General features: G+C 39.2%; 3 protein-coding genes across 3 annotated transcripts; all 3 read right to left on the reverse strand.

Moving 5' to 3' along the window:
• Positions 1–580: 580 nt before the first annotated feature.
• LOC140933883 (oncoprotein-induced transcript 3 protein-like) lies at positions 581–12,502 on the reverse strand. The gene is made up of 11 exons (XM_073383549.1): positions 12,335–12,502; positions 8,689–9,084; positions 7,830–8,222; positions 7,606–7,668; positions 6,131–6,532; positions 5,598–5,633; positions 4,822–4,854; positions 4,249–4,290; positions 3,259–3,844; positions 2,320–2,642; positions 581–1,822 (listed from the first exon to the last, which is right to left on the reverse strand). The coding sequence occupies exons 1-11, from the start codon at positions 12,411–12,413 to the stop codon at positions 1,680–1,682; spliced, it is 2,496 nt and encodes an 831-aa protein (XP_073239650.1). The 5' UTR covers positions 12,414–12,502; the 3' UTR covers positions 581–1,679.
• A 1,140-nt stretch (positions 12,503–13,642) lies between these two features.
• On the reverse strand, positions 13,643–20,268 carry LOC140934790 (uncharacterized). The gene is made up of 7 exons (XM_073384357.1): positions 20,262–20,268; positions 19,830–20,064; positions 19,324–19,369; positions 18,751–18,797; positions 18,080–18,143; positions 17,532–17,603; positions 13,643–15,262 (listed from the first exon to the last, which is right to left on the reverse strand). Exons 1-7 carry the CDS (start codon positions 20,266–20,268, stop codon positions 15,134–15,136), a joined length of 600 nt encoding a protein of 199 aa, XP_073240458.1. The 3' UTR covers positions 13,643–15,133.
• On the reverse strand, positions 20,030–21,858 carry LOC140936004 (uncharacterized). Its single transcript, XM_073385586.1, has 2 exons — positions 20,900–21,858; positions 20,030–20,440 (listed from the first exon to the last, which is right to left on the reverse strand). The coding sequence occupies exons 1-2, from the start codon at positions 21,847–21,849 to the stop codon at positions 20,329–20,331; spliced, it is 1,062 nt and encodes a 353-aa protein (XP_073241687.1). The 5' UTR covers positions 21,850–21,858; the 3' UTR covers positions 20,030–20,328.
• Positions 21,859–23,590: the final 1,732 nt, after the last annotated feature.

A 23,590-nucleotide genomic window follows, 5' to 3' on the forward strand; every position in this document is an offset into this window, starting at 1 on the left:
TTCGAGATATCTTGGAATTTCTACAAAAAGGGTACAAATTATGCATGAACTGAAGGCTGGACTTAATGCAGACAAATTTGCTACTTTTTGGATGTTTTCAAAAAGTGTTTATCACTCATTCGTTTTTTAAATGACCCTCATACACTCTACAACCGACTAAACGCAAGTAGACTTGCGCGATTTTGAAATACAAGACATATAAATCAGGGTAAAGCGTAATGCTGGGCTGTTTTTGTAATTTCGAAGGCTACAAAAAGACGAAACAAAACAACCAAACAGTTTCCAAACCGCCATATTATTGATTTGGCGTACTAATCTATAATTATTCCACGTTTCTTTGTAGTAAAGAACTGGGGTAGAGGTTTTTCTACATCTTTTCTCGATCGTGACGTTGCCAACGGCTGAGATCAGTCAAATCAATAAATGAAGAATTGTTTGGGCCCCTCATCGTAAAGAGAAAAAATTGGAAAAATTTCCGCTATTTAGGCAATGATTCAAGGAATTTGCTTGTAGCCTGCTTCGCAGTCTGTGGCGCAGGCTATTTGAAGGGCGGAGTTTACGTCAAGATACACTACGCCTGTGCAGTAAGAAGTGTTGTTTATTTAATTCAGCATTGATAGATCTGAGATAAACACAATAATAACACAATAATAGTCAGTAAAATTATATACCGTGCATGGTGCAAATAAATAAATACAATGCAATAAACTCCATAAAAACAATTGCCTCGCAGAACCTCACGAAGCTCCAGGGAAAGGGCTAACCGAGGCAAATAAAGAGAAGGATCAAAACCAAAGGGATCTAAAAAAGGGGGGGAGGGGGCATCACCTGTACTCGAGCGGAAGCATGCTGTTTGGCCGCGCAGACCCGCCATACTTAATTTGGTTCAGAGGGTACTTGATCCGTCGATTGAAAAACAACTAAGTCCAAAGGCCAAACAAACCTTTACATGTAAGAGGACTCGTGAAAAAGATCGAGTAACTGACTAACCACCCCTTCAGCGCTTGCTTGACGAGGAAAAAGGATGCCCAATCCTGTGATTAAAATGCCATTAACTATAACACTGAGAGGAAGTAGACAAGAAGCTTGTCAGAAGTAAAATAAAAACACTAAAAATAATGTTACAAGCAGGGGTTTTTCATGTCTTGAGGGAGGGTACTCACCCTTCAAGGGAAGATTATCAGACCAGATGGAAGAAGTTTTAGCTTGCATACAACTATCCTGTAATTTTAACCAGCAAAATTGCGCACACAACTTGGACCCCTTATAAAATAATTAGTGGATTTATCCCTTGCTTTTGAGAGGTTAGAGTCCATGGTTAGGTAGGGTGGAGAAGAGCAATTTCAGCAGGGCGTTAACTATTTACTGTAAGGACTGTTCAATAATTCCTCTAGCGATCAATCTTTTTCTTTATCAATTAAGAAGAGGACTTACTATTCATAACGATTCATTCATGAGAAGACGATTGCCACGAGTAATAATCTCAAAACTGTCGGTATTTTTTGTTTGTTTTTCTTACATGCAATTTAAACTGATGCAAAGCATTCCCCGCTCCACCCCACTCTGGTCAACCCCACCCCTCACAATTACCAATTCAACTCACTTTACAATCCTTTCTTTACACTCTGTAAAACTTAGCAACTAAAATTAGCCTCAGATGAAACTTGTGCCTTAAGGTATCAGTCAAGTTTTGTTTGTGTTAGCGGACGGTAACCATATTTGGTTTGTTTTTTCTTTGACCACAGCATGTATGTCATTCCAGTCACACATATCGCGCTGGTCAAGGCCATAGCAATGATCAAAGTCGGATTGCTCTCATCACCTGCAACACGGAATTATAATTAGTGTAAATAGTGTTTCTAACATTTCAATTTTTACTTCTAAGGCGAATTCTCGAATTCGTCGCATTCTGGCTTGCAAGAGCCTAAGAATGGTGGACATAAGTTGATTTGAAGGAAACTGCTGCTTATAAGAACTGGGCTAATACATCTTCTAAGGTGTTTCACGAGGAATTCATGAGTCTCATAAATGGATTAGAGAAGTGTTTCGAGACAAACTAGCAGTGCTGATCAAAATACGTTTTCCAGTCACTTGTTTTGTTTTTTCAATCTTCAAAACGTCATAATATAAAAAAATCATTGACAGAATTGAATTTGAATAATCTGAATTTGAGTTCATTTCAACACATTTGGAACAAAGGCTTGAGACAAGCTTATAACCGAGTGTACCATCTTATTGATTACAGGTACATGGGCCTATAACTGGGGACCCCAAGAGGTTATAAACTGCAATTTACTGTATTTGATTATAATGCTTTACCTTTGATATCCTTCCTGAGTAAGTCGTCTGTAGCATCCTGAACATCCCTTACTTGTTCTTCTTCATCTTTCCTCATAAAAGGTCCATGAGACACACTGTACTCCTCATCTCTCCCAAGGTTGGTCCACAGGGATCTCTTACGTCGCTGCTGTAGGCATCCCTGTGCGCAGCGTGACTGGGGATCTGTTGCGTTACAAATCTTGACTCTGCAATGCATGAAGACAAACTGATGATCGCCAAGGAAACTGAAGGCTTCGATGCTGAAATGCTGAGTCTGTTTGTCTTCTGTTTGAATGAAAGTGACAGTATCGTCTTGCTTGCACCTGCAAGAAATGTCAGAAAATTTTAGAATACTTGTTAGAGACGATAGAGGAATGGGAGACGATGTCTGCCGAACCACATTGAATGAGAACTCTTGTGAACTCAAAATATTTATTCTATTTGGGTTTCCTTTCGGTTCGCAAGAAAACTAACTCATGCATACCTAAAAGGGATGAGAGATTTTGAATGCAAAAGCTGAGAAAATACATCTCATGCACACAACGTTAATCTTGGATGACTGTGAGGAAACGGAAGAAGTCAGGTAAAATTCTTCTAACTGGCTTAATTATGCTAGTGGTTCCTGCTTTACGAAAAACGGCAAATGAACAATGCAGACCACTTTGTTAAAATGGTAGTCACTCTGATAGTAAGGGAGAAGTGCCGTTATCACACAAAGTTGATTTAAGCTTATAAACTTGCTGTAGCACAATTTTATAATAGGGTAAGATCACAAGTCGCTCTAAATGTCCCACCCAAGGGACTGCTTTAATTGTCCGTACACTACTTCACAGGCGATGCAGTAGCGCGCAATTTGTTCTCCGTTTCAAAAACACTTAGAATAAGCCAGTGCCTGCTACGTAAGTTAATAAGTAAATTAGTGTTAGAGATCTAACAAACCCATTCTTGATGAATATATATCTCAATCCCGGTTTATTAGGATTAGGATCTGGTGTAGCAAAGCACTCCTCTGCCAAAACGGCCAACCTGGTGTCTTTTGAGTCTACACTGACTTCAATATACAAGACTTTCCTCAGAGGCACATATATGGGAAAATCTTCCTTCCTGTAGGGAGAGATAAACTTGTTGTTTGGAAATATTTTCATTTCCAACACGAATTTTCCAAAGCCTTTCTTAGAGAAGATGATCTTCTTGCTTTGAACTTTGAGGCCAACAGCGGAGACGACGCCCATGTTTGAGTAGTAACAGCTAAATGGTATTTCCACCTCACGCACCCGTGTGATAATCTGATTTGGCGCTACTGGGATTTCTAATACCGTGTTCATGTAGCAAACGAAATTTTTGGTGTGCGTTTTTCTTGTGTGGCAGTCGGTCAAATTTGTATGTAGTATGAAGTGTGTTTTCGTCTCGGTGGCTGTACATTTTTCATCAGCAAGGCGAAGGTGTTCTCGATCAAGGCCGTGAAGAATGTATTTCGGAATGCTGATCCACATTTCATTCTTTCCACATTTGACATCAACTTCTTCTGTAAATAGTAAAGGAAAAGTTGCTGTAAAAAATTGCGAAGAGAAGAGAGGCGAAGGAAGGCAAAAATCTCATTTTAGACAGTCATACATCTACGCATGAGCAAAATTCGCTATAACTGCGAGTTTTTCAGCCTTCCCTCCCTATCATTCGATCCGCGTGTGAGTCTGCTAGAGGCTTCTCTCGTATGAGCTAAAAAGTTGATTAACCGAAGACCCCAGCCTCCGGACGCTAAGTGCCAAATTTGGGATGATTTTCCCATTGCATATCCTAATGTTTGTTGGGCTAGGGTTAGTATGTAATAGATGAACCAGTTCGGCTGAGCTCAGCCCTTCTTCTCATGGACCTTTGATATGATTGGCAGACGAGGAAAAAGAAAACTGGTCATTACATCTATTTTATTACCTTGTTGAGGAAGCGTGTGAGGCTGAGAAGGTCTGACAGAGACTGTAACGGAGAAAAAAATAATCACATTTCAGATATCTCAATAAAGACGTTGCAAGATAGGTAGCATCACACCAGTCACCGTACTATCGTTTCTACTTTGTCCGCTTTCCGTCTCTCTTTGAGCCTCCCCACACATAACGTCCCCACACATAACGGGAATTACACCAAAAATTAAAAAGATCTGTTTCAGCCCCAAAGTGTCAATTCAGCCCCACAGGCCAAAGTCTGATTCAGCCCCTCCTGAAGCCATTTGAACACAATTGAAGCCAAGACAGGCCATTCAAAAGGTTATTCCAGCCCACGCTGGGCCCATTTCAGCCCTTGGGTCTAAATCAGCCCCAGGTAATTGGAATTAACTGGCCCTGATTATAAATGAGCCAAATAAGACTAAAAAATAGGACTGTATTTTATTTACCGAAACGGCCCCATTTTTACGGCTAAAACAAATCTTTCTGGCATACAATGTATTATCTGAACTAAGGATGCTGTGAACAGCATCATATAATATCGAGAAAACTTTGTTTATTTTACCTTTCGTCGGTGGCGCTTTCGTAGAGGTGGGCCCTAAGAAAATGACAGTAAAAAGAAAACTTTTAGAACTTCACAGTAAAAATTAAAGTGCTATTTTTTTTTAGCAAAATAAAGTCTTCCCGATTCCTCCCTATGAAAAAAGGAACAACAAATGAAACAGAGGAACTTAAACATGTTAAAAGCTGCTTAGCAGCGTCATCACTCCTTTGTAAAATATACAAAATTCACTTGTCTTACCTTTCGCTATCAATGGCGTTTTCGTAAAGATTGACGGAGAAAAACAAAGCTTAGGACAGCGAGAAAATGCTTTTATTTTGAAAATCTTTTCCGCATAAAAAATTGCCTTCCTTTTTTCCCTTCCTCCCAATCCCCTACTCGTTTCGACGCCTGCTACGCAGACTATATCAGAAACCAGAAGGAACTATAAACCAAACAGGTACCTCGGGTGAGAGGTAATTGACAGCAACTAACCCCTTTAAAGTTAAAAACGCTTCTTATCTTTGTACGCGTAGGCCCTAAAAATTGATGTAGTGAAAGAGAAAACTTGAGGTTAACAATGTAAAGTGCTATGCTTTTCGGCGAAATATCTTCCGGCAAATTCAACACCTTTGTCCTCTCCCTGGTAGAAGGCGATCAAAAGCACTGGCTTCCTTCTTACTGAATAATTATAATCTAACGAGTAAGGGACATTTTATATAACGACGAATGGGTTACTTCGCCAAAGTGGATAACCGATTTTTGTACTGTTTTTGTTTGTCCTACAACAATTTACTTACCTTTTGTCGTTGGAACTTTTCTTATGTGTGGTGGCCCTGAAAATACAGAGCCAGGAAAAAACTTAATGAGTGTTCAATTTTATTTCTTCTTTTGAAGTACTTGTAATGCAAACAAAGAATATTAAGCATAAATCTATTGCTTTGTTAATTAGTTCTATGCTGAAAGAAAAACAATCATCAATGGGTCAGCACTTCTCTAAAATGCTTAGCAAAAAAAGTTTTTCGAGAAAGCACCATTCTTGACAACTTGATTTTTAGCCTAAGAGCGGCCATTTTTGGCAAACGAAGCGCGTCCTAAGGGACACGTCTCCCCCAAATTAACCACTTGCACATATCCCATGATACACCTTGTTTGCACCAACCAACTCCCCCCTCCACCACCACCAAACTTTTGCATAACATTCGTTTTTCATTTCCACTGGGTGTTTCAGTCGTCCCAAGAGAAATTGAAGACAACGATTAGGCAAAATTTTAGGGGCAAATGGCGAATGAGGAGTTTACTCGCAGGCTACTTGATTTTGTGCGATCCTTACCTTCTCCGTTGCCACAGTAACGGTAACTACAGGAGACCTTTTTCCATGGATTTCGCTTCAGCAAATAGAGGAAGAAATTCCCGGCACATTTGCGAACTTTGATTTGAATCTTCCTCTTGCAGCAGTCGTCCTTCCAGCGAAAGCAGACAGTTCTGTTTACTGCTCCTTCGTCCTCGTCTCGAGGATGAGATCCATTCAACCAGCCTGCAGCTCCACTGCTGCAGTGTTTCCCAGGAACACATCCCTCAGCCATTCTGCAACCTGCGTTCCCAGTAAAGCGATACCACGCTTCCTTTTTAGCGAACTTGCTTCCATCGCATCTTTCACGTCCTGTAGCTAAATATCCAGCAGCGCGGTCCTGCTCAGACAGCTCGATGTATTCACCAGTTAAACAAGGGTTTTCTACGAGACAAACAATGCATTTTCTACCAAATTTCATGTATATCACGAAAGACAACAAAACGAACTTCGAAGCCAGTGACACACGTTTGTACAGCAAACCACGGTCTGGCTACTACCAAACGCATGCGCACAGCTATATCACCCAGGCAGTGACAGCGGTATTAGGGCTCATTAGTATGGCATAGCCGTCAGACCAGACTGTAGGGTCAAAGCGGAGTTCAGAGGCCTTTTATTGCCAAGGAGACTGCGAAGCAGGCACCAGTAAATGCCAGCTCCTCACAGCACAAGGTAGCAGGCAAGGATTAGTTAATACACTTAAAAACCAAAAGTATATGTATTAGTCGTCATCACCAGTACCTAAGTGAACAACTCATGATCAACTCTTCATCCAGTCTGTGTGTTAAGAACCAGACATTTTTGTTCGCAAGCTCTCCTTCAATGCCTATAGCTATTTTTAAAAGTGTGGGTTAAAAGTGATCATGTGGCAGAGGAGGCGGACTGATGTTTTGAGACTCAGCTATACGCATTCCCCTACTCAGATTTTCCAAAATGCCCTTTGCGTCGTTTGTTGGCACAGGCAAATGTCTCTCCAATCTTCACAGTAAACCCCGTCCCCAGGTTTCTCTCCTAAACCTGGGAAAGAGGTTGACTTCACAGTGTCAAGTATTTCCGTAATCAATTTGTGACCATGCATCAGTATAGGCAGTTGTTCAGGTGGTCCTGCTTTAGGGTGCTTCTTAGGGAGTTAAGAGTCGTCTGAGGGCAGAAAATGTGCGCTCTTAAGTCCCGATGTTACAGGTATTGTCAAATAGATCTGTTGAACTGTTTTTTGGCGTTTTTCGGCGGCGGGGGCGGGGGGGAGGCTCCAATTTTTGTTTGGAGGGGCTACGGAACCCCGACCCCCTGCTCCGCCTCCCGCTATAGACCGCCGTTCTGCGCTGAAACTAGAAAGATGTAGCTCATGCAGTCCGTGCGTTTATCGTCAACAACAACAACAATGATAATTATAGAGGAATGTGAACGCTCTAGTCACGCCATCTTCGTTGTGATCACGGTCCAGCGCTAAATCTTACCTTCATAATCAACTGACTCAACTTCAGCCTCACAAGTATCAGGATTACTGCTTTTCGAAGGACCTAAATATAAAGCAATAACGTTGAATCAACTTGATATCAGTTTGACTTTACTATTTTGACCTTGATAAAAATTCGCCCCATCTCAATGGTAACAACTGTAATCAATACAGATTTCGTTATAACTGTAACGCAGTCCATTTAAATATACAATATATGATTACCTTTGCCATTGCCGCAATACCGCAGATAACTCGCCGGCGGCTTCTCAAACTTGTAAACAAAGAAGTCACCACAGTTTTTGACTTGAATGTCATTTTTGTAGAAGCAGCAATCACCGCCCCAGTGATAGCAAACTTTTCGTGTGACCACACCTTGATTCACTCTGGGATGTTTATCACGCAGCCATCCGGGAGCCTCCGCTCCACACCGCATTTTATCAACACATTTGGTTGGCATGGCAACCCCTGCGGAGCCGTTAAACCGACTCCACCTGTTGTACATCACTGCATCTTCGGATTCTAAATCACATTTGATGACACTTCCGGTGACGAATCCTCTTGCTCTATCGTCTTCATCTAGCACCTTATAAAATCGCCTGTCGCATGGATCAGGCTCTAGAAGAGAGAACAAAAAGCTTTAGTTACATGCAACTAGGGTGATGTATGGCAGCAAAACGTTACTAATGGAATGCTTCCTCGTCGTCACTCAAATTTTGTCGCGGTTAATCCAAATCGCCTTTTTTGTCAAAGATAAGTAACATTTCCTAAAGTTCAATCTTAAGATAAGCAATCTGGATTCTGGAATCGGAGAAATTTTTGCTACCTGGGAATTTTTTTATTTTGAAATCAGGAATCCTGGGCTTTGTAATCCGGAATACAGCTAAACGAATCCGGAATCCCACTGACTATTGGAATCCAGAATCCATGTTCCACTGACTGGAATCCAGTACCTGAAATCTGGAATCCACAGCCGGGAATCAAGAATCTAAGACTATTTTGGATTCCCTTACATGGGGCGATTTACCCAAATAAAGAAAAGTTATAAGCATTTAATTAATATCAGAGTGAACTTTTCAGTTACCTTTTCCATTACCGCAATAGCGGTAATTTTCGTAAGCTCCAGGGACGTTTCTTTTCAGTTGATACACATAGAAGCCACTGCAGTTTTGAACTTTCACTTGGATGCTCCAAAAACAGCAGTCATACCCTGATCGAAAGCACACAGTGCGATTAACAATGCCGTCTTTCTTAGAAGGATGAGGACCGTTCAGCCAGCCAGTGGCCTCAGTACCACAGTGTTTGTAAGGAACGCAACGGTTTGCCATTCGATCGCCAGCACTGCCATTAAACCGATACCAAGCGGTTGACTCGTTGAACTCATCTTTGTCGCTGCGTGGCTGGTCCATTATTATAAACCCTGCCGCCCGATCAGGCTCGGAGAGCACCTTGTGGTTGTTTGATTTACAAGGGTTGACGTCTGCAAGAAACCATGACGTCATTAATTTAACGACATGAAAGCTCCCCGTAAATGTTAAACCCACCTACTACCAGGGCAAATGTCATGCAATATAGATATACTTTCTCTCTCTCTCTCTTAGAGGGTTCGTAGAGATTGCTAAAATCTGCCAAAAAGTGGAAAGTGGGAATTTTCGGTGAAATTTTGATTTCTTTTTGGTTAGTTCTGTGTTCTAATCACCCGAAATGGCAGCGGAGACGAAGAAATTAACTGCTAACATAGAAGAACTCAAGCGTAATTCTTCGTTTGCGATATTTTACAAGAAAGCGCGGTTCAACCAAAGCACAGGGCGCCCCGGCGTTCCTGATCCACATGAATGTTGTTAACTGAAGCTGGATGTTTCAAGTGTTGCGTCTTCTTCTCTCAACACAGACCAATTAATTGACTAAAGATCAATCAGAAAAGACTTAATTTTGATTTATGTGCCTTGAAGGCTAAAAAGAACAAAAATGCTAGCTAAAGGTCAAGCAAACTAGTATATTATTTAAAGCCCTTTGAAAGGAACTTGTACTGCGTGGAATTAGATAATAGAGGGTCTTTTTGCTTTATTTATTTGTTTTCAATTCAAAGACCATTGATTGACCAATAAACTTGATGTCTAATGCAAATTAACACGGTCTTCAATTGTGACCCTCATGACTGTGAATTGATTCATAACGGGCAGTGTCAACTATGTTCGTATTCAAGAAGTTAAATAAAAAATACCCGGTTGACGTCTAGGCCCTTGCTTATTTTAATCAAGAGATCGAGAATGAGCTTATTGTTATAATAAACTGCAGGAAAACTTTGACACCGCATCTCGCTTCCTACAGAATTGTTTTGGTCTAAGTTTCGTTCTTTAATTATTCTTGTGAATGCGGAAAACTTGGGCCATTGCGTATCTTTAATAATTCACTTTCAAATATAATCACTAATGGTTTTGTTAGGTCTTAAGTATGTTTAATCAAATGTTGACAAGTAACATTACGATCGGAAAAAAATTTGACGCACGTTTTGTCAAAATACTTATTGACTTCCCGAGCCTTTATGCGAGGGAAAATAGACTAATGACGTAAGTATTCCCCAAGTGACGTACTTTTTTTTTTTTTCTTTTTTTTTTTTTATAAGAATGTCTACATTTCTACCTCGGCAGTTGAACAGGACAGTCTTTAAACTAGCTGAAAATGTCCTTTAATTGCACGCTGGAATATTTCAATAACATTTAATGCATAAAAAGCTCCATAACAGGTCTCGACACAACATATGATCAGTCGACCATAATGGAGTTGTTGGTTCATGTCTAACTAGAAATATTTAAACGGCCAAACAAAGGCTTATTCACTTCTCTTGTTTTTGTTGATTTAAATTGCTCCTTTAGAACATGATATCTAATCCTTATTAAATCATTTTTGCCGTGCACTTAACACCAGCTTGAGTTATTTAATTGCTTTTGAAAGATATTTTAGGTTCTCGTATAAAAGACTGCAAGATCGAGGCTACTGGAAGAATACACCGGCCCTTGTACATGCTGAATATTAAAGATCGGGAATAGCACGAAATAGTTTGCTAAATGCTTGTTTGCTGCCTGATGAGTTTACCTCTTGCCACTGTTTCTAAGCAAGCTTTTGAATAAAAGCGGAAAAACTCAGGCCTAGTGAGTGTTCATTACCGTAAATACACTTAATTAAGCCCCCCACCCCCTCCCTCATAAGTCCCCTCTCTCTAACAAGCTCCCCAGTTTTTAGGGGAAGAAATTTAATCCCCCCTATCTTTTAAACCCCCTCCCCCTCCCCCTTATTTTTCTTCAATAATTTATGATAGACTGTATAAATCAATCGCGATTGTAAAACTTCTTTTGGACTGACCCAGGATAGTTTATTCAACAACGGGAAGTTCGGATTTGTTTTTGATCCTCGCCTGTACCAGACCTCGGATTTCTTGTACTTTAGCTTTTCCACCGTATATTTTAGTTCTTTATGGAATACTTATACCATTGTTTTTGCTACATTAAATAAGCCCTCCCTCTCAAATACACCCCTTCCCCCCCCCCCCCCCCCCGGCCGGGCCTTAATAAAGGATTTACGTAATTATTTTTTTGGCTTCATCGTTAATGTAATTGCGTGGGTGGGAAGGGGATTGTTGTTGGTCCCACGAAAAAACTATTAATTTTCTGAACGAATAAGACATACCGACGTCTGTAGCGTTTTATTTTTCTGTCGACTTTCCAGTGTCTCTAAGGTCAATTATAGCCTGAAAGTATTCAAAACTCTTTTACAGTTAAAAAAAATGTAGTATTGCATCAAGAATGCGAGTTTAAACATTCGAAACTAATTAATTTGAAAATATATATTGTCTTTTATCTTATGTCAAAAGGCATTTTATTTGAGATCATGCGTTCGCTGAAAGATTCCGATTGCTTGGAGCCTGGAGGCCTTTGCCTTAATTGATGCATCGCCATAAAATCCTATTATTATATGTCATCATAATGTTTTTATTTTTTATTTATTTTTTTATAGCCTACGAAAAGACCAGGTGCGGTTCTTGTAAAATGCCAACAGTGTATTCAAAATAGGCATTGTAGGCAGCATATACAGGAATTTTCCTGTATTTATGTCACCCAAAACTAGCTACTGGAATTAATTGATGACCTTTTAACACAGTCCACTAGATCCATATATTAAACTAAGCATTCATCTAAAATACATGTAGTACTATGTTTTACTTTAGCAAAGAGCCTAGTTTTTAATAACAATAATGCAACTTGTTTTGTGTCTCTTACTGCTTACTGTTATATAAGAGCCGACTTTGTTTTTACTGTATTCTGTTACTTAGCTTTCTGTCCTGGGGTCGGTTATTTAAACAGAGTTAAGGCAGTGTTGCACAAACTGTACTAGCTTATTTTGAATTTGGCTCATCCATTGTTCGTTTATGATCGCGTAAAATAAACGACTTACAAAAAAAATGTTGCCTTAACAATTATCTTAACCCGCGGTCTAAGTTACGTTTTATCCAAGTAGCCCACACTCTAAGTGCAAGCGTAACAGGTGCATGAGCGAAGAACAGTGCCAGACAAAACTCTAGAAATTACTGAGCTGGTACTATAACTCATCATAGAGCTTGAGGAACATAATGTTTATGTTCTACTACCTTACCTTAAATTTTATTCGATACTAAAGACTGTCGAATTAGTTTTTGGTTTTATGTAATTATTAGACTCTCTATCAGTGATTACCTTTGTGAACCAACTTCGACAGACCAGTCCAACTGAAGCAAATACAAATGCTGCAAACTAAGACAAAGTAGGAATTCATCACTTCAGCACGTTATTTTTCTTTCCTGTTCCTGAGTACGACGAAACAGCCGGTCAAATGACTGTGGATTGCTTTCAAAGGGCTGCATAAACAACTAGTAAGAGTAATGCGGAAAAACATCGCTCATTGTTCTATTTTTCCGCTTTCTATTTATAAAATTGCTTGACGACAACTTTCCTTTTTACCAGTCGTGTTGTGCAAGCAGGTAAAGCTTTTATCAAATGACTGTACATATTGAAAAATTTGGAAATAGTTTGCAAACTCTTGTTTGCGGAGCAACATTGACTTCGCTTTATAAGATCCCTTATAACTTAGCTTAGCATTTGTCTTGGGTAAGAGAGGTATAGGCAAAACCCTTTCGACACGCTAACGTCACACGCCTGACTGGTTACCCATTCATAAGCAGAAGGAGTCTCTAAAAGAGTTCGCGGGAGGGGGCTTGTTTAGAAATCAAGTTTTCCAGAATGTGTAAATTTCAGTTTGTTTGTAAACAAGTGCCAGTACGCAATTATTTAAGTAATTGTGAATGCTAACTTTCCAGTAAGACGAGCCTCGTCAACTAACAGCTCATGGATACTCATGCTGTTAGCGTGACCCGGCGTTAAGAGCGTCGAATCTGGTGAAGTCAGAACTTTATTGCTAAGCTATTTCCTCTCAAGTTTGGCCACTTACGATGACTGCTTCCAAAATTTCACTTTGCGATCCTTAATTTGACCAAAACATAGTGTTTTTGGTTGCAAGCTAGCCTTTTATTTTCATTGGATAAAACAAAGCACTCTAGCCCGCATTGTTAATCGTGTGTGCAGTGATGTAGAGACATACCGCCTTAACTAAATCGACCCAACCTACAACTATTTGCTATCCCTACCGAGTCTTGCCATTCCCATTCAGGAGAGGTCTCTTAAGACCCAACGGAAGACGGGAAATATTAACTGTTTACTCTTATGTAAAGTTTGGAACAAAGAATATGCTGAAACGTTAAAGAAACCATACACAAAAAAATACGCTGTTTGAGTCCAAAAAACATATTTTATAAGAACTTCGTTTCTCACAAAACTGTAATTATAACGAGTCACGAGTACTGTAAACTTCCAAAAGTACAAAGGACGCCCTTCCCCTCTCCTCCCCGCCCCCACCCTCCTCCCCGCAAAAGGATCGTTTTTAAATGGGAACGGATGGCCAGTGAGGAATAGAGCCTTTCAATGTGACATCATCAGACGCAAGTTAGATTATTACTATCTAGAGCTTTATTGCAGATACATGCTTGTACTAAAACGGTCAAAACTTAATTTTGGTCAAATTCAGAAATTCAAACAGTTTAATCAGGCATTTAGGCATTTACTTGTTATTTTAACTGCAGCATTATCTCCCTATTACCATTTCATTCACTCACTACTAATGACACACTTCACAAGTAATTATTATTACACATTAAAGATAGCATGTGTTAGCTGCATATTCGCCTGCAGTTATTCACTATCACACCCATTTTCTTTTACTATCACGGATTACACATGTAGGAGGGTCAAATGGGGTGAACAAGGGACCTATAAAACATTGGCTACCCTTCCTTAACAACACCAGCCCCAGTTAAATCCCAGAAAATCCTTTTCAATAAAAGAACACTGGGTTGAAATTTACTCCAACCAAAAGGCGATTAACTACATCTCACCTTCCATAGAGCCAATGTTGAAACTCGCCTTCCCAAGCTACACAATTTACTTCAATTCTCTCCCCCTTCCATCCCTGACATTTTATGGGCCTCTGCCCCGAACTTCGCGAGGTTCTGCGATACACGTATTTCTAGTTTAATATTTTATACATTAAAATTGACTTTGCACAGCGCCGTCTATATTCATCAAGTGTTTGCCAAGAAAGAGAGTCAATTAAGTCTGCGGAGCGAATATCATAACTGGCACCTGTGAGAACTCTAGCAGCACGTGACTGAAATCTTTGTATTTTATCTTTCAATAATTTAACGCAGGTGTACATGTCCCACAATGGAGAACAGTGACAGTAACAGTATGGCTGAACTAATTACGCCCTTATAAACTGTTTCCAGAGTAGCTAGGGTAACACAATTCTTGATGCGCTGCATGACTCCTATACCTGCATTAAAACTTTGTCGATAAGTTGCCTGGAAATTTTCCCAAATTATCTACACAGGAATATCCAACAGTGTGTAGATTTATATAAGTGCTTGGATTAAGATACTGAGAAATTGTGCAACTTCTTTTGCTATATTGCTTACTCCTTAGATTAGATTCTAGAGTTGCTTCTTTGTTTTTGTTCAAGAAGACACAAACACTGTAGTTTACGTCCTATAGTTTAAACATTAAGATATTCACTTCAAAAAACAACCTTTTTGTTTTGGAAAAAAAAAATAGCAACGAAGGAAAAGAGCTACCATCGCCAGCATTAAAAAATGCTGCTTACGATGCTGATTCCTGAACTGCGCTGACACAGTGCAGGCACTCAGTCGGTAAAATCGGCCTTTGGATATTTCTGTTTATTCATCCATTTATCTGTCAAGAATGTGAGCTTGATAAGAAAATAAGACAGCTCACTTGCAAAATCCAACCAATATTCCTGATTTTAATGACTCGTGGGGATGGTTTTATTAGAAACGGTATAACATAGTAGTTGAACGAGAACCTCAGCATCCTTAGCAAGAGACTCTCATTAAAGTAAAATAGTATTGTTGGTATTTCAAAAAAGAATTAGCTCTGATAAGGATAGCGAAGTCTGTTTTCGGAATTTGGTAGCTTGTTTTTATAATAATGACCCAGCAGTCTTGAAATTTTAGAAAACCAAGGTCCTTTTTTATAATCCAGACTGTAACCGATACCCTGAAAAAAAAAAGAAAAGAAAATGTCAAGGAGTTAATTAGAGGAGGCCCGTTTGAGGGAAACGGTGGCTCTTCTCTCCCCTTCTTCCAAACAACGACGACACGTACAAATGACCAAAAAAGCTTTGACTGCAGTCATAACATGGTTATTGAGTTCTATTGCTTAAAATGACAAAGGCCCGATAAAAATGGACGTGGGGGACCCCAGGTAGGTGAGGTAACCCAATTATGTGGGGTAGCCCGACCGTCTGTCCGTAACATCGTTCAATCTAATTTGATCGTGTTCATGACCTTCTGAGGCGGGTTGTCCAGTCTGCCTGACCGGGTAATTACCCTCCCAGCCTAAATCGACTTGTTCTATGAAAAGATGTCCAGGATGGGGTACCCAGCCTAGCCGGGGTCGGATTCGTATTTAAAAAATCGTGCCTAATTCAACTAACTACGTTTTGCGAAGGCTTTGCTTATTTAACCAGGGTAACCCGTCAGCGGAAACTGCTATAAATGGGCGCCCTTTGCAATTAAAAGTAACAAAGATAACAATAATTTGATTCTAATGGAGTTCGAATTGCTTTGAATAATGTCACTACCATTAAAATTACTTTGATTTATCAACCATGGACAGAGAATTTTAATGGGGTGGTAGCTTTTACGGTTGAAGGTTAATTTTTTCCATGGAATTTTGACGGTTGGCGGTTAAATTCTAGAGCTTTCGACGCTTGAAGATTACTGTACTTTGTACTTTGAAATTAGAGGATGTCTTGGCCTTTATATATGTTACGAAAGATTGTATTGCGTGACTAGCGTGACTTTCTAGAAGCTTCGCGAGAGTTCGTAGTTTGTTTATTTTAGGATCTTGCGTAAGCGTTCCTAAAGCGGTATATTTTGTAATCTTTCTATAATTAGACTATTTAGAAAGTTCTAGAATCTTATTGTAAACGTATATTCTTGGGTTGCAGGTGACGTCACCAAAAATCAAACTAAGAAACTATCGATTCCTCTGAGTTTCTATTGGCGGAGGCCGTGTAAGTTTATCAAGTTAATTGAAGTTGGCGGAGGCCGTGTAAGTTTAACGAGTTAAACTAGTGCTGTTGTGGAGTTTTACTTCGTGGAAACTACGTTCATTTTTGGAATAAATCTTCTTGTTGCTGTTCCGACAACCCTGCGTTCAGTTTGGTTTGCAAGCTACCCGTCCTCTAAAAGATTACCCGCGTAACAATATAACCTTAAAACTTTCCAACTATTTACAGATGGAAACGAGGTGTGATCTGTTGTAACGTCTAAAGAGAGTGTTTCCAGGAGAACATAGGGTTTTCCTCCATATATAATTAAGTGGATAGTCGTTTCTTTTCATATGGAAGAACACAATAGGCACAATACGTTTGCCTAGGCTTGCCCGGTCTCTTTTTACCCTGATCTAATATGCGTTCAAAATAAGGCGTACAATTTTTGAAAGCCCTATCTTTCTTGCAGTCGCTTTGCTAGGAAAAAAGTCTTACTATTACCAATGTTATTTAAGACATCGCCAATTGACAAAATGGAAAAACTCCAGCGTCAAAAGATAGCCAGTTTTATCGGACATGTATTCCAACTGACTTATGCGGCTTTGATTGACAAACTCATTTGACAAGAAAAGCTGGATCGCATCAGCGGCTGCGCTAAAAGACCCTCAAAAACGCCTTTTTAGCGCTGTTGTTTTTTCCTGGACGCGCGTTAGGAACGCTCCGAGTTATCCCTTGCAACAACTCCTTACTTTTTTAAAAGTAAAGTATATATGACAACTTTATCCTGTTATCGCGCCGTTAGTCAGTTAATTATGCGAATTAACAACCAGACAATTGCCTCTACAGCTAGACCCAAGGGACAGTTAATATTATAAAAACACAAAAAAATAAAAAAACCTACGAAAGATTAATTGAAACATGCGACTATTAAATGCTCGCGATAAAACCAGACACGTTTCTTAAGGCACAAGAAATCCACTTTATGACTCTTTAATAATTGCAAAGAGTAAGTGTAAAATACTCAGTGATTTAGAAGGAATCTATTAAAATAGTCAAAGAAAGCAAGCTTTCTTTTTTTAACACTACGTTTACCTCCTCAATTTTTTCATTCCCTTCTCTAAAATTCTATTATTTTTCTCTCCTCAATTTTTTTATTCCGTCCTTCACAATTTTAATACTGGTTTCCCCTCCCCTCCTCATTTTTTTCTTTTTTTATTCCCTCCTCCACAAGTTTCAACATAGTACACTGCTAATGAGAATAATTCTTACCTCCTTAAAGGAAATCCTGTAGTGCCTGATTAGTGATGAACCGTCCTCAGTCTTGTCCCGCATTGACAAAGACTAGAAAAAAGAAAGAAAACTATGTGAAAAAAAAAATACAGCCAGAAGAGTAATCATCTTTCATTCCCAGTTTGTCAACAAGTAGATTAAAATTAATGAAAAGTGCAGATTTCGTCTTCAGCTGCTATCAGTTCAGCAGTAACCCGAGGGAGTATTATTATTATCATTATCATCATTATTTAACAATATTCTTTTATTGATAACAAAACTAACTATTAAAACCTCTTTACAATTAATTTCGCTGAAGAAGAAAAAAAACTATACATTAGTGAAAGCACTACATGTATTTACAAGTCATTTCATTTCATAAGTTCCTGTTCATTTCGATTTAAAAAAAAACAACAACATTTCAATGAAAAAAATTCATTTCAATTTTAACTATTCGGGGTGATCCTGGCTCATCATTTTCCTGCCCACACCCACTCTCTCGCCCCTTCGCTGTTTGATAGGACCAATTCAGAGAGCTAAACACTTACTTTTCCGGACTCTGAATTGCCTGGGCGTGTCAAGTATGTACCTAACACCTCTGGTTTCAAAATTCTGTAAAGAAGAAGAAAAAAAAATAAAATAAAATAAAATAATAATACTAATAATAATAACGAAAGTTTTTAATACTGAACTAACTACTCGGAGTTACACGTTCAGATGTGCACCAGCTAGTGGACCGCTGATTGCTTACAAGAACGATGCACAAAATCACGTTCGAGTTTGTAAATTCTATAGACACCAGACAAACGAGAACTTTTTATGAAAGATGATAATAGCAAATTATGGGTTGAAATGATGATTTGCCATGCTTTTAGATGTAGTAGCGACCGGAAAGGTCCTCCAGAAAGAAATAAAGACGTACAACTTGTCGAAACTCGAACTGTACATTTTGCACGACTCTTGTTTTGAGATAATAAAGAAACTCAAACGCGATTACTCGTTTTGGCAAATTTTGTCACTTGTTTGCCCCCTAAAATACCACGTGACCTTGTTTTTACCACATCAATCCTAAAGGGCGTGCACAGATAGCGGGTATCGTGAATAAGGTCTCTTCAAGGGCGAGTTTACAGATATGCTTCATTTTTAGAAGAAAAAATGACTTAGACAGAACTCTCCAAGCAGTCATTAACACTGCTTCAAAATAGAAAAATAACTCTACCTGCTTGCCGTCTCTTTATCTACGTCCTCCTTAAAAGCTTCGGATACCTGCAATACATTCAGCAAACAATCATTAAAAAATGCTGCAACTTTTGTAGAAATCCTTGGGCAATTTTAAAATTAATTGGCGTTCTTTGTTAAGCTGACAGAAGGACCTGCTCAATGCGGAGCAAAAGTTGTCCAAGTACGGTAATGCAAGATAGTCTTGGATTCTAGATTCCACGTTGTGGATTCCGGATTCCAGGTACTGAATCCTGGATTTCTTGTCAGAGGAACTTAAATTCTGGATTCAAATTGTTAGCGGGATTCCGGATCCTTGAGTTTGATTCCGGATTTCAGAGCTCAGGAATCCGGATTTCGAACGCAAATATTTTCTGGATTTTGTATTCCACAAGGAAGAATTTTCCGAATTTCGGATTCCACGAGCAAATATTTCCAGGAATCCGGATTACCTTGCATCGGGCTCACTTGAACTAGCTGCTGTTCATAGCACTTTCTTAAATATAGCTTCGTCTAAGCAAGGAGCACGATGAAGTATCATTCTTTCAAAACCTAAATTACAAGCAAAACTTACTTTGATCTGTTTTAATTTACAGTTTTCACATTCGTCAGGGGGCCATCTAAGAATGAAATTGAAATTTCAGCAAATTGTAACTCAAATAGATACATGAGAAAATATATCAATTTTTCAAGTTAGGCTAGCACCGATCGTACAAGGCATTGCTAATTAATGGTAACTAACATTTGAATGGTCCGCATACCATGGAAATTTTCTCCAAACAATGCAATAAATGCTTAACGAGATTGTACATCAAGAAATAAATGATCGAAAAGACCTTAGACTGATCAAGCCAGAAAATGCCAGGAACCCATACTAGTGCGGGCCACGGCAAAGATTAAGTTATTCTCTATAGTGCCTCTTTTGTACAGAAGCTAGATTTACTATCATTAGGACTATTTCCTTAGCAAACGTTGTTTTTCGCCACTACAAACTTAAGAAACATGTTTGGTATTCCATTCCCTTCCTTTAAAGAGAACAATTTCCCTTCCCCAAGAGTCTGAATGGGCGTAGGGACTTACCTACGTACTAAACGCCCCACTCCTGAACTCCTGGGTAGAATTGAAGTACCTTTCAATGGTGGCTGCTCTTGAGCTATAGATATGCGTGTCTTCACACTTTCAGATGGTGAGTGGGCACCTTCCACTTGTGAGGTAATAGGCAATTTACCTGAACTAGCCGTGAACTGTGAATAATATGTAATATGTGAATACGCATCAATTTTTTGGGTGGATTCTGGGTTCCAGGTACCGAATCCTGGATTTCTTGTCAGAGGAACTTAGATTCTGAATCCAAATTATTAGCAGGATTCCGGATCCTTAAGTTTGATTCCGGATCCAGAACCCAGGAATCCTTATTTCGAACGCAAATATTTTCTGGATTTTGTATTCCACAAGGAAGAATTGTCCGCATTCCGGATTTCACGAGCAAAGATTTCTTGGAATCTGGATTACCTTGCATGGGGCCTACTTGAACTAGCTGCTGTTCATAGCACTTTCTTAAATATAGCTTTGTCTGAAGTCAAACTAAGCAAGGAGCACGATGAAGTATCATTCTTTCAAAAACTAAATTACAAGGAAAACTTACTTTGATCTGTTTTACTTTGGAGTTTTTACATTCGTCAGGGGGCCATCTAAGAGTGAAATGGAAATTTCAGCAAATTGTAACTCAAATAGTTATATGAAAGGATACATCAATTTTTCAAGTTAGGCTAGCACCGGTCATAGAAGGCACTGCTAATTAATGGTAACTAACATTTGAATGGTCTGCATATCATGGAAATTTTCTCCACAAAATAATGCGTAACGAGATTGTACATCAAGAAATAAATGATCCAAAAGACCTTAGATTGATCAATCCAGAAAATGCCAGGAGCCCATACTAGTGCGGGCCACGGCAAAGATCGGTTAAGTTATTCTCTATAGTACATTTTTTGTACAGAAGCTAGATTTACTATTATTAGGACTATTTCCTTAGCAAATGTTGCTTTTCGCCACTACAAATTTAAGAAACATGTTTGGTATTCCATTCCCTTCCTTTAAAGAGACTCCATTTCCCTTCCCCAAGAGTCTTAATGGGCGTAGGGACTTACCTACGTACTAAACGCCCCACTCCTGAACTCCTGGGTAGAATTGAAGTACCTTTCAATGGTGGCTGCTTCGGAGCTATAGATATGCGTGTCTTCACACTTTCAGATGGTGAGTGGGCACCTTCCACTTGTGGGGCAATGGGCAATTTACCTGAACTAGCCGTGAACTGTTCAAGACATAATCTGTGAATACGCATCAATTTCTCTTCGATTTGTTGTTGATTACTTTGCATCCGCTTCACCATTCCCCCAAGATTTTCGAACCCTTGCTCAACCTTTTTGTTTAGCTTTTCGTGCTCACGTTTTAAGTCCATCTCCTCACGGTACCATAACTGAAGTTCTTTAACACATTTTTCTGCATCTGGCGTAAATGGATCATGGAGAAACTTTTCGATGGACTTCTTCCATTCCTCTCTTCTTGCTCTGCCAAAGTGGCCAGCAATTCTCAATAAGGCCTCACTTATTTCAATCCAAAGCTTCTGGAAATTAGCATCAGTAACCTCCATGCAGTGGTTGTGACTAAATATGCTGTTACGGTAAGTCCTGATTCTCACTATGTCTGCTTGAAGGCTGTAATCATGGCTGTTAGGCATGTTGTCCCATCCGGTAGAAGGAGCGGTAAGGTTGCATATTTCCCGAAGCAATTTACAAAGTAGGCTGATATCAAAATCGGCCGACTGTCCATACCCTCCTGGCCCGGATGAGTTGTAAAGACATTCCCATTCCGGGAAGAAAAGGACCCGGTTTTTTCTCAGAGTTTCCAGGTGCTTCTTTATTATGGGGTTACCAAGTACAGCTGGAAGCGTAGCTGGTGGATGGGTTGCATCAAACACTTCCCTTAAAAGTGCGTGTCCTCCACGCATCAGGAGCCGTGCCAACCGGCTGAAATTTGCTTTTTCATTTGTTGTCCTTAAGGCGTCATCTGCAGCAGATAGGGATGAACCTGTGGCCATTTCTTTGCAAATATCCTGGGTAGCATCAAAGAAAAATAACAGAAAATATATGTTACATTATATGCAATCTGATCTCAACTGATTTTAAAAATAATGAGAGTCAATTTTAAAAATAGAAAAAGCCTGGGCACAGGCGGAGAATTCAAAGTTAGCTGCAGAAGATTAATTAATTAATTAATTAATTAATTCCTCTATGATACATAGCAAGGAAAAACGCTTACAAAAGTGCACGGAAAATGCATGACGTGCCGAGGACTGCCGGGTCAGCACTTTTTCCTCCGTTAGTGATACAACTTAAAAGAACATTATCTTAGATTGGAGCTGTGACAAGAGCTGACACTGTGTACAATTAATCCCCTTCCTTAGAAATGTAAATAGATAGATTTAGAGAAAGTTAAAAGCAAAGCGGCCCTTTATACACTTTTACAGGGCTCCTGACTTTTATTATTACTTAAAAGCAAAAAAATATAATGATTTTAAAGCAAAAAGAGAAACTTATAAATCAAGTTCTATTACAGCAATATTAACAGTAGTCTTGGAAAAGAATTCTTACCAGTACGTTTGCATCACTGAACCAACTCCCCCCCGCCACCACACCCCTTGAGAAGCTAATAGCACATGAGAAGGGCCAGATATTTAAACAGAGTTTAGTTCGTGTTTAACAAACCGCGTTCTGTAAGCCTGCCATTTTCAGTTTGCCCGACGCTTTTATCTTAACACCATTTATATAATGAGCAATTCAGTTAGTATTAGACACTGTAACTGAGCTATAAGGCATGAGACTTTAATAAAGTTCATTATTATAGCGTCGAGAAGAAAAGCGCTTATTTTCTTAAATCAAACCACTAAGAAAGGGATCTGGAGGTCAAATGACTTATTAAACTGCGGTCTAAGTTAGACTTCGTTCAAATAATCGACTCCTTAATGTTTCAGAGAGGCTGGTTGTCATTCACGAAAGTCTTTGCAGGCTACGTCCAGTTCACGGTTTTTGTTTATAGGTCAGTCTCTCCGTAGGGATTCTACCCGGACGGTAAATTACATGAAAAAGGTCATACTTATTAATTATAAGTCCTAGTCCATTAAAAGATATTATTAGGAGGTCCCAATGAAAGAACGTTTATTTAATTTATATACATTTTATTTTGTTTTGTTTTTAGCATCGGATCGTTTGGTTTATTTTTTATTTATTTATTTATTTATTTATTTTTTGCCGCCCAGAAAAATCCGGTCCACTGGGCACTTAGTCAATTCTTTTTTCAGAGGAACTAATTTTACATACTGGACCAAGTCCAAGATATAAAGTAGCGATCATCATTTCGCAAAATTGCAATCGCTTGGACCTAATGTCAACCGTGTCATTATGTATAAAATACCCAGAGGCGGTAAAAGTTTTCAAGAACTTGGGTACTACTCTTAACCGGTTCCACGACTTTTTCGAATGCTTGATTGGGCACAAAAAATATTTTAAATTTAAATATTTTACATTTTCCGGCATCACTTTCGGTCTGTACAGCGACTTGACCAGTCGCAATTTGCTACAGCCGGCTGTTACAATATCAGTAGGACAGTGAGCATCAATACCGTGCATCCAGCCCAACGAAATGCAATGATGGTTACAAAATGATGTCAGATTAATATTTGTATCAATGAAATAATTCTTGTCAGTCCTTAGCGGTGCAAGAATATTAATCGGCTCCTGCGGTTTAGTCGTCGTCGCTCTGTGTATATGCTACCAAAAACG

The sequence above is a fragment of the Porites lutea genome, chromosome 4 (genome assembly GCF_958299795.1).
Source record: "Porites lutea chromosome 4, jaPorLute2.1, whole genome shotgun sequence".
Taxonomy (NCBI): Eukaryota; Metazoa; Cnidaria; class Anthozoa; order Scleractinia; family Poritidae; genus Porites; species Porites lutea.

What these genes read in the sequence shown, in the direction of transcription:
- LOC140933883 (XM_073383549.1), bottom strand. Translation starts at nt 12,413, where the DNA reads ATGAATTCCTACTTTGTCTTAGTTTGCAGCATTTGTATTTGCTTCAGT. An exon ending in GTCGAAGTTGGTTCACAAAG is followed by an intron (nt 9,085 to 12,334) that starts GTAATCACTGAT and finishes GGTTTCTTGCAG; the next exon opens with ACGTCAACCCTTGTAAATCA. An exon ending in TATATATTCATCAAGAATGG is followed by an intron (nt 2,643 to 3,258) that starts GTTTGTTAGATC and finishes CATTTCTTGCAG; the next exon opens with GTGCAAGCAAGACGATACTG.
- LOC140934790 (XM_073384357.1), bottom strand. An exon ending in GTGGGGCGTTTAGTACGTAG is followed by an intron (nt 19,370 to 19,829) that starts GTAAGTCCCTAC and finishes TTTCATTCTTAG; the next exon opens with ATGGCCCCCTGACGAATGTG. An exon ending in ACAGGATTTCCTTTAAGGAG is followed by an intron (nt 15,263 to 17,531) that starts GTAAGAATTATT and finishes TTTTTTTTTCAG; the next exon opens with GGTATCGGTTACAGTCTGGA.
- LOC140936004 (XM_073385586.1), bottom strand. Translation starts at nt 21,849, where the DNA reads ATGGCCACAGGTTCATCCCTATCTGCTGCAGATGACGCCTTAAGGACA. An exon ending in GTGGGGCGTTTAGTACGTAG is followed by an intron (nt 20,441 to 20,899) that starts GTAAGTCCCTAC and finishes TTTCACTCTTAG; the next exon opens with ATGGCCCCCTGACGAATGTA.